The 14,205-nt window shown below is 36.5% G+C and overlaps 1 protein-coding gene across 3 annotated transcripts in view; it reads left to right on the top strand.

Moving 5' to 3' along the window:
• The first annotated feature begins 335 nt into the window (after nt 1-335).
• Nucleotides 336-14,205, top strand: part of wwox (WW domain containing oxidoreductase) — a 1,257,913-nt gene continuing 1,244,043 nt past the window's right edge. Inside the window, exons 1-3 of one of the 3 annotated variants that reach the window (XM_028809819.2) lie at nt 336-639; nt 3,117-3,181; nt 10,725-10,782. In XM_028809819.2, the coding sequence (XP_028665652.1) occupies nt 533-639; nt 3,117-3,181; nt 10,725-10,782 (230 nt within the window). In that variant the 5' untranslated portion in view covers nt 336-532. The remainder of the gene's footprint in view (nt 640-3,116; nt 3,182-10,724; nt 10,783-14,205) is intronic. The other 2 variants (XM_028809818.2, XM_028809817.2) reach the window with 2 other exon arrangements.

The following is a 14,205-nucleotide window of genomic DNA, read 5'->3' as shown; positions in this document are numbered from 1 at the left end:
GTCAAACACAGGTCCACATACACAAACACACACACACTCAAGAGTTGGGACAATTTTAGGGTGCAAATTCACCTAACACCTGCGTCTAGGACTGGGGTATCTAAAATTACCAATGCAGAGTTTAAAAATAAAAAATATAAAAAGAAATAATAATAAATTAACGTGCACCTTTAAAGTGTTATGCTCTGATAAAACCATTTTAGAAGGGAACGCTTCAGTAGTACTATTAAGCTTACCATTGTTGAGCCAACTTGCTCTTTAAATAGCGGCGGCATCACTTACTGTCCACCATCTCCGAGTTGGGAAAAAAACTACATTTCCCAGAATGCTCCAATCGTCGCCCTCGCGTCAAATATGAATCCAGTCCCGGAAGCCCTGCTTTCACAGTAAATAGAATGCGCGTGTTTTGAAGAGTGAAATACTTTTGGAGCATACTTTGTGATTTTGTTATTTTTTGACTGCTACCTGTTGCAGTAATTTACCTTTTAAATTAATCGTAACATTTCACAACCCCTTCCCAAAGTTTAGCATCATGGCAGCATTAAAATATGCAGGTTTGGATGATACTGACAGTGAGGACGAACTGCCACCTGGCTGGGAGGAAAGAACCACAAAGGACGGATGGGTTTACTATGCAAAGTAAGGGAACCTTAGAAAATTTGTGTTATGCTTTAGGTTCCAAAGGAATAACTTGGAGGCGAGCATTGAAGAAACGTGCATTTTATTTTATCCCATACATGCAGTTTGGCAGAATGACCCGGTTTGCTTTTTCAAAAAATGTACAAGTCTGGTAACTTAATTAAGTCCGTTTTAGACTGAGCATGAAATCGACGTATAGATACAGCTTTGCAGGCTACTAGCGATTCTATGCATCAGCCGTTATTGCAGTAACAGACAGATAGACACGTGCACTGCGAGATGCTCATACTGATGCAAAACTGATTGTTAGAAGCCACGATTTTGGAACACAAAACCACATATTAACGTAATGTTTCTTTATTGTCCAGGCTGACTTGCAGTGAAGAACCCGTGCCCCCCCCCCAAATACCCCTATAATAATCGGCAGCTGTTTGGTAATAGATGATAATCAATACTATTTGCATTGAAGGATGTTTAAAGTGCCAACTCAGTGGAATTGAGGCACTATCAGCCCTTTCTAAAACGTGTTGTGGCCTGACATAAGCTAACTGTCTAGACTTTTCAATGGATGATGTCTTTCAGTTATTTGAGGGTACATTTCTACATTTTCTCATGATTTTGGCTTGTCGTTTTATCAGTTTTTGCGCAGCTTTTGTCTTGACTTCACCATGAATCTATGCCATTTCTGGTGATTGTTTTGTAATGATGTGACTAAAATAGTTTAGGCTCAACTTTAACTATTAATGGGTTTAACACTTGTTTTAAAAATGTTCTGCTTCATATCTGATTTGTCAAATCTGCAGTCAATGGTAATATCTGTATCAAATTTAACACCAGAAACCCATTTTTTCAGTTCAATTTTCTGATAGCAGCGGAATGGCCAAAATAGAGTGTAGATCCCTGCACGCCTGAGTTAAACTAACAAACTTACGTATGTTGTGTTCTTTCCTTTGTGCCACCTTTAAAATAGTGTGTTTATACTGAGAAAATAGTTTCTTTAACTTGTTTTAACTTTGTTATCATTAAAACAACTCGGCCTTTAGTTGTCTATATTTTCCGTTCCATTTCTCCTTTTCCCCCTATGACTAAGTCAGGAGACTTAATATTTAGCTTTTTTAATAATTCTCAGCTGGCCAATCTTTTCAGTTTTTCTTTGATCTTTGTCACAAATCTTTGCAGATCTTTCTTTATTTCAGTTTGTCAGCTAACCAGTCAGTATGCTGTGTTTGTTGTTTATGTCTGAGTGTTGCATCTTGGTTATTTATTAGGTTTTTGAGCAGGCAGCTCACATGTTTAAAATGCACTGCTCTTTCATAGTTTATTGTGATCAGTTAAACAGATTTAGCACTGCTTTATTAATGAGCAGAAACAAACTTGTATTTATTTGCTTGTTTTTCCAATTACACAGGACATGCTGACAAGTGACTTAATGTTTCTATTGTTCTTATAGACCATTTTTTGTATCTATCATTCAAGACATACAGTACTCACTATGCAGACTTATGTGATCCTGAACATTGTATTGCCAGCCCATCACATAATCTATTAATATTTGATTCAGATTATTTAAGGCTAAATTGGATGACTTGAAATATCAGTTTGAAAATGTGTGAACATTTATTTAGTTTCAATAGTATGAAAAACTTTGTTAAAGAAGTTTGCTTTATGTAATTGTGAAAAAGGTTTTGTTGTTTCATACAAAAAATATAAATTGCTAATGTTATTGTGTTTAAACAAATTTATTAAGATCAATAATTCCGAGAACAAAGCTGATAGATCAATCCAAAATGAGCAAGAACTATAACAGAGATTATTTGCATGTTAATTAGATTACCTGCAAGAGGTGGGTGATCACGTACTTGCATAAAGTAAATTTAGGAGAAATTACTTGGAACTAATTGTTCTTCATGTTTTTGTTTTTAAATGTTCCTCTCAGTACAATTTTGCAGATAACAGAACACATATTTATTACAGTTTAGTTGATATTTACCTGTTTGCATCATTATCAACTGAAATATCCAAATACTGTTAAACACTGTCAGTAAGTGCTTGTGGTTTTTGTGATGTAGTATATTTGTTATTAAATTTGGTATAAAACCCAAGTATTGCAGAATACAAAACAATTACAGAGAACTAAAGTAACTGCTTAAAAATAATTCCCAGAATAATGTTTGAAAGTATGGACTTGTCATCTGCATGGCAGGACACATTGAAACCAATCAGTGTCGTTTAGGCTGCCATAGACTCGTGTATATGTTTTGAAGTCAATACATTTACCACATACAAGGAAGAAACCTTCTGAAGCTTTGTTCTGTTTGGCCTCAGGTGCTAGTGGAAAATCAGCATTATTTTAATATTTTGAATAGATGATGTGTTTAAATATGCATTGATGAGAGAACCTTTTAATGTTTTAAATGGCAATGTTTTTACCCTGCCATATCAGTCTTTGAAATGTTTATTGTCTTTGTTATTGGCAGCCATGATGAACTGAAAACTCAATGGGAGCATCCTAAAACTGGGAAAAGAAGAAAAGTGGCTGGAGGTCTGTATTTATAATAAAAATAGTATTGCAGCACTGTTAGGCTTTATGTGTAAGAACATATAAATTGTTAAGTGTACTAATTAAAATCATGTGTATCACAAACACATTTCCACACACATGAATGCCTTTCAAAGCAAAGGTGAAATGTGCCAGTATGTCTTTAAGTCCACTACCTTTATAGATCTATAAGGTATTTATTGCTAAGCGTGCAGAGTACACTGAAATTCTTACTTGCATGTGCTAATCAATCTGCAACATGTCACCACTCAACCTGTGCCATGATTAATGATTATAACTACATTACATTTAACTGTTGTCTTCCTTAACTGAAAAATCTCGGAATATATTTGACACAGAATAAGCACATTTATATTATAGTTGTATTACTTATATATGTCTTGATTTTGTTTTTAAAAAGTGAAGTCATAGCAGATGATTCATTCCTAATCTTAGCGCAAGTAGTTTACTTGGTGTTACACCTGATGAATGAAATAAGAGCTTGTATGATGTAATTGAAATTTGAGGCATTTAAGTAATACCAGTATACTGTTCACTGAAAAAGATTCTGTGATAATTCAAAAACAAACAAACAGATTATCACATCACATCTACCATAACATTTGAAGTTACTTTTGACCCCCAAGGTGATATCGTATTAAAACAGATACATAAAAACAAGAAAGTTACCAGATGTACTGTTCTAAATGTATTTCACTAAATTAACAGTCTACCAGGCATGTTTCACGTCTACACAATCAATGTCGAGAAGGATCACTCTTCTGATGCAAGAAAAAATGCCTAATGTAACTGCAGGTGTTTTAATAGTATACTTAAGTATACAGAAAACAACAACATAGTCTCACTTATCTGTCTAAGGCTTTATAAACCTATTCTGGATCTATATTATTACCTCAAGCCATTGCTTTCCAGAGCTATAATTCCCTCTGGCTTCTACTTAGACCTCTTAAGCACGTCAAGGTTTTGATTCTTATTTCAGGGTTCAGTTGTACAAAAGCCATTTTATAGTTAACTGTGGTGACCATGGGTGTTCCTGCATCCTGTGACCAAATTGTCCCTGTGGAATAGCTTTACTGTCACTCATGGACTTGGAAGACATCTAATTGTCTAATATAATCTCTCTATCATCTTTCACTGGGTTGGATTTACCTGGAGCACATACAGTTCTAATATGTCTGTAATGGTCCCTGTCTGGTCACAGGTATATATTATGGTATGGCATTTCTAGAGTGATTATTGCATTATGCTGCCAACCCTTGTTCCATTTTTCTTAGTTGACATCTCTGCACTTGGGATGTCCTTCTTGTTAGTTTAGCTTAGGTTGGGGTAGGTAGACTTTATTTTCCCAGAAGGAAATTAGTTTGCCATAGGAAAGTACAAAACATAGGACATTGTTACATAAACACAAGACAATAGTCCAGGAGATATTTATGCCAACAACTTTTATGATCAGTACCCATTTCCTTACGATTTATACAAGTAAGAATAATTAACTCTAACAGTTCCCAGTAATAAGTATTATTCAGAATTCAGAAGAATACCTACAGCTGCCAATGCTTACAGTTCTGGGGATAAATAAAGTTTTTAAATATGTTGCTCTTGACACTTGGGAGTCTCAGTATGCGCTTGGTGGGAACAAATTAAATTTAAGAAGCAAAAGATGGCTGCTGTCTGACAGAACTGAGTTGGTGGTCCTTTTGTTATACAACACAGAACAAGATGATTCCTGAAAAAAAATATTTTTCCTGCTAATATTTGTAATGTTGTTTAGAAACATTTTGGTACACAATCCACAAATTTTAACATTTGACTATGCTTATGTGAGCGCCTGTAAGTCACACAAAATAAACAGAAAAGTAGATGGACAACAGAAATCAACACTCACTCTTTGTGTTCCATTAGTTAAAAAGGCCAGATTCTGGCCCACCAAGTTAGGGCCCAGACAGAATTTATTAGTCAGTTGCTCAACTAGTATGAGAGGGTGGACTAATGTTTTCATACAGTAAATAAGAATAGCTCTTTACTGTTATCTTTGTTTACTTTGCTAGAGTATAAACAATAAGGTGACTAAATTAAGTTATAAATATATGCCAATATTCCATGAATCTGGATGAAATTAATATTTTAACACTGCATCGACGGTTACTTATTTTTTTCAATCATAGATTGGTATGACAGACACTCAATGCATACATGTCATGTTAAGCATATCAGTGTTGTGTTATTAGTACTGTGAGTTTTTCATTAGGCAAATGAGAAAGAAATAATTAGATGCACTGAATTTATGCACTTTGTCATGCAATTTGTAGCACTTTCGAAAGCTTATAGCTTTTCCAGTTTTGGAATAGTACGAGTAATTAAGGCCTGGGTCCCTTTAAGTACTGTTCTTCAGCATACCTTAGAAACAAAACTAGTACAGTAAATACTAGTTCATAGTGCATTGTTTTTGGATGCTGTAGTTTCCTTGTTGTGTAGGAAGATCACAGTTCTTCTAATTTAATCCAGAAATCTAAGTAAAATGAGTAGAAAGGTGAAGTCACGCCACTAAAAGTTAAGCAGACCGATCTAAGGTACAGTATAAAAGAGACTTGAAAAAGTTAGAAATTATCTGCCACTTTGTGGTGTTAAAGCGGCTGGCAGTGCATTTTTTGAGCATGAAAAATGTTTGGACAAGTTCACCTAACTGATGGAGATGGCAAAATATTTTACATATTATTTTACACAAAATATATAAAATAGTAAAGTTTAATTAACAGTAAAAATCTTGAAGTTAAAATGAGTGTCAGTGTAATTATCCTTCATTTGCTACAGTAACTGATAACTAGGACAAAACAACATTAAAAAAATCACTGGGTATTGAAAAAATATAATTAAGAAAAATAAAATATTAAGTCTGTATTACATCAGCTGGTTTGGGAAGAGATCAGCTGACTGTAAACAAGTAAATGTTTGTTGAAGCAAAAGAAAATTTAAAAAATGTGTTACTTTTAGAACTGCATAAGTTAATTAGAGTGAATGAGCTTACACTACCAGAGCTGCATTCCTTCTTCTGACAAATATAGTAGAATCTGATATAGTAGCATACACAACATAAGATTCTGCTACATTCTACATCACCCTTGACCAGGTTTAACTGGGAATGCACAGAAAGTATATGATATTTTGGAACCTGAAGGAAAGATTAGATTTATTTAATGCTGAAAAATTATTATTTTGTGTGGAACAGCATCAGTATAGTTTTCCTATGTATAGAGTAAGCATTTAAGATCACTCTCTCCCTCCATGATTACAGGGACATATTTTTTTATCATTGTCTTTGTTATTTTTGCTTTGTGCCCTCTGCCACCATAACCTATTGTCTGTGGGTGAGGAGCAAAAGCTTTAGTTTCTTCAAACATTTCGATGTCCAGTTTTTGGCAGATCTTGATGGTTTAGGGTCCCCTGATACTGAAAACATTGATATCTTGATGATGGGGTTGTGTCTATCTGTGTGTCACAGTTTCTTGAGGATGGTCTTAGAGCTAAAATGGCTAGACGGAAAAAATACCAAACTCAAAACTTAAGCCTATTATGGATTGATGATGTGCTGATTAGTTTTTGAGCCAAATCATGTAAGAGAAAGAGGAACTCTAGAAGAACCCTTGTATATCATAATTTTGCAATTAATTATGAATTCTTTTCATCAGTTGCTATCGTAATGAGCTATTTTATGATCAGAAAGATCAGCATCAGAGCGGAAAATAATTACTGAAATGTTATAGAATAGTTTGGGTAACTTCATTCCTAGGACGCAAAGCCTAGTGAAGCTCACGTCTGAATTTTTTGAGGTCCAAGTAGGTGCCTCCACAAAATCAAATTGCTTATATTTTTTCTGTATTTTGCTCTGCTGGTCCCCTGTTGTAACACTGGAAGATTTTGTACAATGGTAGACTTATTAATAGAAGCAAATACTTAACTATAGCAGATTATTAGTGTATGTATGATCATAGGTCGTGATATACAATACAATACAATACAGTTTATTTTTGTATAGCCCAAAATCACACAGGAAGTGCCGCAATGGGCTTTAACAGGCCCTGCCTCTTGACAGCCCCCCAGCCTTGACTCTCTAAGAAGACAAGGAAAAACTCCCAAAAAAACCTTGTAGGGAAAAAATGGAAGAAACCTTGGGAAAGGCAGTTCAAAGAGAGACCCCTTTCCAGGTAGGTTGGGCGTGCAGTGGGTGTCAAAAGAAGGGGGTCAATACAATACAATGCAGTACACAGAACAGAACAATTTCTCAATATAGTAAGAAATAAAAAATATAAATTTTAGAAGTACAGAGCAGAATTTAACAGTAGATGATATATCCCATAATAAGATTTGGATTTGTGTAGAGTCCTGGAGACCTCATCCTTCAAGCTGCCTCCCCCATTTGGCCATTCCACGGCTGAAACAGTGCTGGGCCAGCCAATCCGATGAAAGGACCCCTCTTTCCCACGATTCCTGCGATCCTCCATCTGGGATGACTTTTCCTTAGGTAGGCAAAACAACTTGACAGGTGGGCCATGGCACCAAGTGCCACATTTGAGTACCGAGAAGAAAAACAGAATAAGTGAGGGTTATTATACAATTATAACTGTCATGTTACTTACTGTATGTTTAAGTATCCATGCCAGGATACTCGAGCACCTTCAGGAATTGAAATATTTTGAAATACCACAATTTTTTCATTCTCTTCATTTCTAGGTACTGAACTCTTACCAAGCTCAATTAAAAGTGAGATTTCTTTAACTCCCACCGTTCCACCTAATATTGCCTTTGGGGATTTTAACAATGAATTACAGATAGTTTTTTTATGTCTTGTGTGTTTTAATTTTATATGCATGCCAAATGCTTTTTTAATGAATTATTTTTAATGTAAAAATGATAGCATGGTTTAAAAAGTGATAAAATTTAGAAAGCATAAGATTTCCATATTTTTAATTGACTAAAATTGCATAGTTTCAGTATGATTTTAAAATCAGCAAAGGTAGAATAACAACTCACGTTACATATGTCTCCTTTCATGATGTGGTCTTTATGTTTAATAGGTCATTATTGTCAATGTCGGATGCCAGTTTTGATAACTATAGGCACAGGTTCTGCTTTTACCTTCAGCCAATTCGTGAATTTATTTTTTTTAGTGAAGGATGAAGGTTACCAAACATTGGCAGCTTTTGCTGTTTATTAATATAATAATCAATAAGAAGGGGCCTGAGTTGCCTTGAAAGCTTGCATATTGTAATCTTTTTAGTTAGCCAATAAAAGGTGTTACTTTGCTTGACTTCTCATTATATTAATAACACTAAAAGGGAATGATATTATTAATATTTATTAACATTCATCCTTGTTCTTCATTTATATTCTTCTGCATTAATGTGCCAAAACCTTTCTAAAAATGATGGCACATCAAACAAACTCTTTCAAGACTAAAAATCTTAAGTTGGTAGAAAAGACCAGAGAGGGACAGAAAACATGCTGTACAACCTGCTTGAGAGGTGGGGAGTATTGGGTGAGAAATGAGAACTGTAATTAATGGCCTGGCATCCAACCCACATTTGATCACTGTCCTTCTGTGCAGCGCTTCAGGGAGAGACCCCAACTGCACATGACCCTGTAATGGACCAAGTAGGTTATAAAAACTGGATGAGTGGACAGATGACTAAGTATGGCTATTGAAGTTTTAACTTGACCTTGAAGAAGTTGAATCTCAAACACATCTGTCTTATTTGAGTACTTTGTGTAGTAAACCATATCACTAACCACAAAACTGTAACAATGCAAAATGCACCAAATAAGTGTAATATGGCCTTAGCAGAAAAAAGGCCATGTCACGTGATAATTCCTCCTGCATTTGAAATAAACAAAGTAAAGAACAAAACAGCAAGTTTGAAAGTCTTCACCCAAAATAATCAAAGACACTTGTGTGTACTGCAGTCTGTGTATTCTGTGAATGAATGGTAAACACAGAATATTGCTGCAATTATTATAGCCTCTTGCTATAATGAAAAATTGTATGAATATTTCTGAGAATATACAGTAAGGCAGTTCTTGAGTAAGATTAGGGGAACCTTTAGTCCTCATCTTGAATATGGAAAATGTCTAGATATATATGAAGTCTATTTTTAGCTCTCTTAAATTAAGTTATTTAACTTATTAAGTTATTAAGTTAGTTGTCATTTATTATTTATCACATATTTAAAATTATGTTAATGAATTTTGATATTCATAATGTGATTTATTATTGTTATTGTACTTTTACATTCTTATTAAAGGCATAGTCATTGAAGTTGAACAACTAAACATTTCACTGCATGATATATATAATTTATATCTGCATAACATTTATTTGGGGAAGTGGCTAGAACTGAATGAACAGAAAAAAATAAAGACAAAACGATCCAAACATCAGCTTATACTAGCAGGCCTAAATAACCACATCTTCTTATAATATATTAACATTTACAAAAAGAGTATGCATTTTATACTATATGTGTAAGTTTTTTTTCTCACACATGTACCAGCTGTGGAATACTGGTGGCGTACAAACAGGCACAAAGGCACAAGTCCAAAGCAGTACACATTTATTTCTCAAGGGAGCGCTTTTCCTTTGCTCCCCATCTCAATACAGTACATCAAACACAAAACACACAATGCTCAGTCCTCTTCTTCCTTCTCTTTTTCTCTGCTGCCTCCACTCCTGTCCCAGCAAACTTCGTTCACCTCCTCCAGACTCTGGCTCCCTGAATGAAGTGAGGTAGCTCCTTTTATTCAGCACCTGGGAGTGCTCCAGGTGGTTCATCAGGATTACCTGGAATCACTCCCAGGTGTGGTAGAAATCCATTGAATGGCTCTGCGGCCCCCATGGAACCCAACAGGGTTCTACCAAACTCCAAGTCCCGGCTTGCCCTGCAGGAATCTGTGGTGCCACAGCTGCCCAGGAAGGCTGCCCTCTAGCATCCCAGGGGAAGTAGTGCCTCCCCCGGGTCCTTCCATCCCGGTAGCGTCCCAGCTGGGTAATGGCCAAGTCCACCCGTCACACAGCATTATCTTATACCATCTTAGAGTTACCAATTACAGTTGTAATTGCTACTTTTACCAAATAATGCGACAGTCATGTCTTTGGAATGTGAGAGGAAAATAAGAGTGCTAGGTAAAAAATGTCTGTAGATGAGGGGAGAACATGCAGCTTTCACACAGGAATTTAAACCTAGAGGCTAAGGTAACATTCCTGATCAGTACGCCACTATGCCACCTCATATACATGTAAAAAAAATTATCTTTTAAATTGCTTCTTGGGTTGGTGGAATTGAGTTGTAGAGTACATGACAAAATTATTTCTATGAAAATAATAATGAAGTTCTCATGTTCTCTACTTGGGTGTCAGATTTTTTTTCCAGTTTCTTATGCACAGCTGTATTCAATTGTTAGTTTTTATTGTGTTTTTGTATGTGGTACAATATATGCAATGAATTTTTTTTTTTTTTTTTTTAAATCTTTTAAGATCTGCCGTATGGGTGGGAGCAAGAAACTGATGAACATGGACAGGTCTTCTTTGTTGAGTATGTATTATTTTTATTCTTTTTCACACCCATCTGTGAACTGAACTGTACCGAACATCCTGTGCAACAATTATAAGAGACATTTCATCCTTAGGTCAGCACTACCCAGTTTTTAATTGTGATTTTACCATTGACCTTGGAACCTTGTAATCTGAATGACTACATTAAATTGGCAATTCAGCAGAAAGCCTGCTTTCTTATGATTTTAAAGAAATTTGGTCAAAAACGTACAGTATGCACTTTGAACACCATCAGCATGGCATCTGCAAGATCTAAACAGTAACGTGGTGAATTGCTTGGTTACTGAAGTGACTTTAGCTGCAGGTGGAAGTCCCATTTTACTTATGGTGCCAAGCAGAGTTGGGTTATGGTGCAACAGTCTATTAGCCAAAGAAAGCGCTGTGAAGAAGCTGTCTGTTGTTACGGTTCTGCCTTTGTCCAGTCTGATAGCAGACACAGGACATTGTATCTTTGGTTGCCGGTACAACAAATAGTTCTGAGCAGGCATCATCCACAGTACCAACTGTGGTCATCTCTTCACTTGTGAAAAGAATGGAGATAAATGAATACATTTATGATACATTGTACCATGTGGACATCACCGAGAGAATAAAACTGAATAATAAAAAAAGCCCTAACTTTTACAAGTAGCCAAAATTTTTACCGGGTGTTACAGACTCAAATCAAATGTATGGCTTTTATTATAGTGATTAGAATATTAGAAGCCTACTACTCAAAAAACAGAGTGCCAGGACTCGGAACTGGTAACCTTTTGGTTATAAGACAGCAGTTCATACCTCTGCACCATCCAAGAATATGTATTAACTTTCTGTTGATTGACATTTGAGCTTGGGTTTGTAACTCATTAACAGCAACATGTAAATTGAATGATTTTTTTTTACTTTGGTTATATTCTTGAATTAAAGTGCATATGTTTATTTGATATTTGGACTAAAGTCTTCATACATTATACGCTTTATGTCATCTATACTAATTAATAAAAGGCATAGCCCTCACTGACTGACTGACTGACTGACTGACTGACTCACTCACTCACTCACTCACTCACTCACTCACTCACTCACTCACTCACTCACTCACTCACTCACTCACTCACTCATCACTAATTGTCCAACTTCCCGTGTAGGTGGAAGGCTAAAATTTGGCAGGCTGATTCCTTACAGCTTACTTACAAAAGTTAGGCAGGTTTCATTTCGAAATTCAACGCGTAATGGTCATAACTGGAACCTCTTTTTTGACAATATACTGTAATGGACGGCAGCTCGATGGCCGTGGGAGGCGGAGTTGAGTGTCACGTCATCACGCCTCCCACGTAATCACGTGAAAAGACTGTGAACGCAGTAGGGAGAAATGAAGGAAGAGCCGCAAACAGCGAAGAACAAAAAATTAATTAAACAATTGAGAAGGGAGCGAAACAATAAGAAGCGAGCGAGTGAAGCATACAAGCATCTTCATAAGGGAAACAAAGCACGGTGTAAAATGTAAGTTTAAATTAAGTTTATTGAAACGCTCCCGTTGCGGATTGCAATAACATATTCGCGAGATAAAAGAACGCAGTAGGGAGAAATGAAGGAAGAGCCGCAAACAGCGAAGAACAAAAAATTCATTAACAATTGAGAAGGGAGCGAAACAATAAGAAGCAAGCGAGTGAAGCATACAAGCATGTTCATAAGGGAAACAAAGCACGGTGTAAAACGTAAGTTTAAATTAAGTTTATAGAAACGCTCCTGCTGCGGATTGCAATAACATATTCGCGAGATAAAAGTTTAATGAGAAGACACGAGGTATAAACGAACCACACGCCGTAGCGCAACGTTAGGGGCAACAGTTTCAACCATTCTATGATCTGCTTCTCGCAACTGAAAGACGGCACATGGCGGATGTTAGCCGACTTGCTGACCGCAACGTTAGGGGCTTCAACTCTGGCGCTGACGATAGAGATTCGATTCCCGAGAGGGGATGCAGTGAGTGTGTATGCCTGATGAGCCCAGAATTAGGGAGAAACACGTGTCGCATACTCTTTGCATTATTTGAAAGTAAACTATTAAAACCATTCTATGATCAGCTTCTGGGAACAGAAAGAGGGCACGTGGCGGACGTAAGGCGACTTCCTGACCAACCACAAGCGTAACCTGGCAGGTAACCACCCATACAGTCAGATTGTGATTCAGAAAACGAATGCCATGAATGTAATTACCACGATCTACATACTGTCAAATAAACGAAACACACGCCGTAGCGCAACAGCTGTGAAAAGCGAGGTTCACAAAAAAACAGATCCTTAACAAATTGTTATTGGTATATTTTCGATCCGTTTAAAAAGGTTTTCTTCTTAAAAAATTAAAAGCAGTACTTCGCCGCAACGAAGCGCGAGAATTTGGCTATATATATCTGCTTCTCGCAATTAAAAGAGGGCACGTGGCGGATTTTAGACGACTTCATGACCAAACATAAGTGTTACCTGCCAGGTAGGGTTACCACTTTTAATACAAAAAAATAAGGGACGCATACTGCAGCGGGTGCCACATCCCAGTGCCAACACTTTGCAGACTCTACTTAAAAGACCCGCCCTCCTCACTGGACAGTTAAAAAGACCAATCAAACTAACGATGACATCAAGTATTACCCAATCAAAAGTAGGAAAGGAGGCATCTTCATAAAATGCGTGTGGGATGATTTGCATGAGACGCTGCTTTAAAAAAAATGATAAAAAAAATACGGGACAAAACCCGTCCCGTATTGATTCAAAACGGGATGCGCAATTTCATTCTCAAATACGGGACGATTCCGTATTTTAAAGGACGGGTGGCAACCCTACAGTGCTAGGTAACCACCCATACAATCAGATTGTGATTCAGACTAGGAATGCAATGAATGTAATTACCCCGATCTATATACAAGGCGAAAGTCTTGCAACATTCAAAGATGATGGTTTGGGATAAGAAAAAAGCAAGATCTCAGAGATCGTAAAAAAAAAAAAATAGGAGGTAATGTCGTTTTACTCGCTGTAGATTTTAGTCAAACATTACCAGTTATTCCACGAGGGAGACCAGCAGATGAACTCAACGCGTGTTTAAAATCCATGCTTCTCCCACGCTTGGTTATATGTCGCGTGTTCTCGGGTAGGTACACCAAAAAATGTATACATTTAAGCATGTAATGGGCAAACAAAAAATGAGGTATACCCGAAGGCACTGCAGTAGTACTTAATGTAACTTTACTTCTTAAATGTTAATGTTTTACTGTTTAATAATTTATACGCTTCTTATATGTTGTTCAAATTCTTTTATCAAAATACCAGTGACAGCGCAATGCACGATAACATGGAGTGAATACACCATACGCATCTGCCCACGGCCGCCCTGGTGTGCGCAGATAGGAGTTGATTCTACAATAAAATAA

The sequence above is a fragment of the Erpetoichthys calabaricus genome, chromosome 9 (assembly GCF_900747795.2).
Source record: "Erpetoichthys calabaricus chromosome 9, fErpCal1.3, whole genome shotgun sequence".
Classification (NCBI taxonomy): Eukaryota; Metazoa; Chordata; class Cladistia; order Polypteriformes; family Polypteridae; genus Erpetoichthys; species Erpetoichthys calabaricus.
The sequence above is the reverse complement of the archived record's forward strand: the minus strand, read 5'-3'. Positions and strand labels throughout refer to the sequence as shown.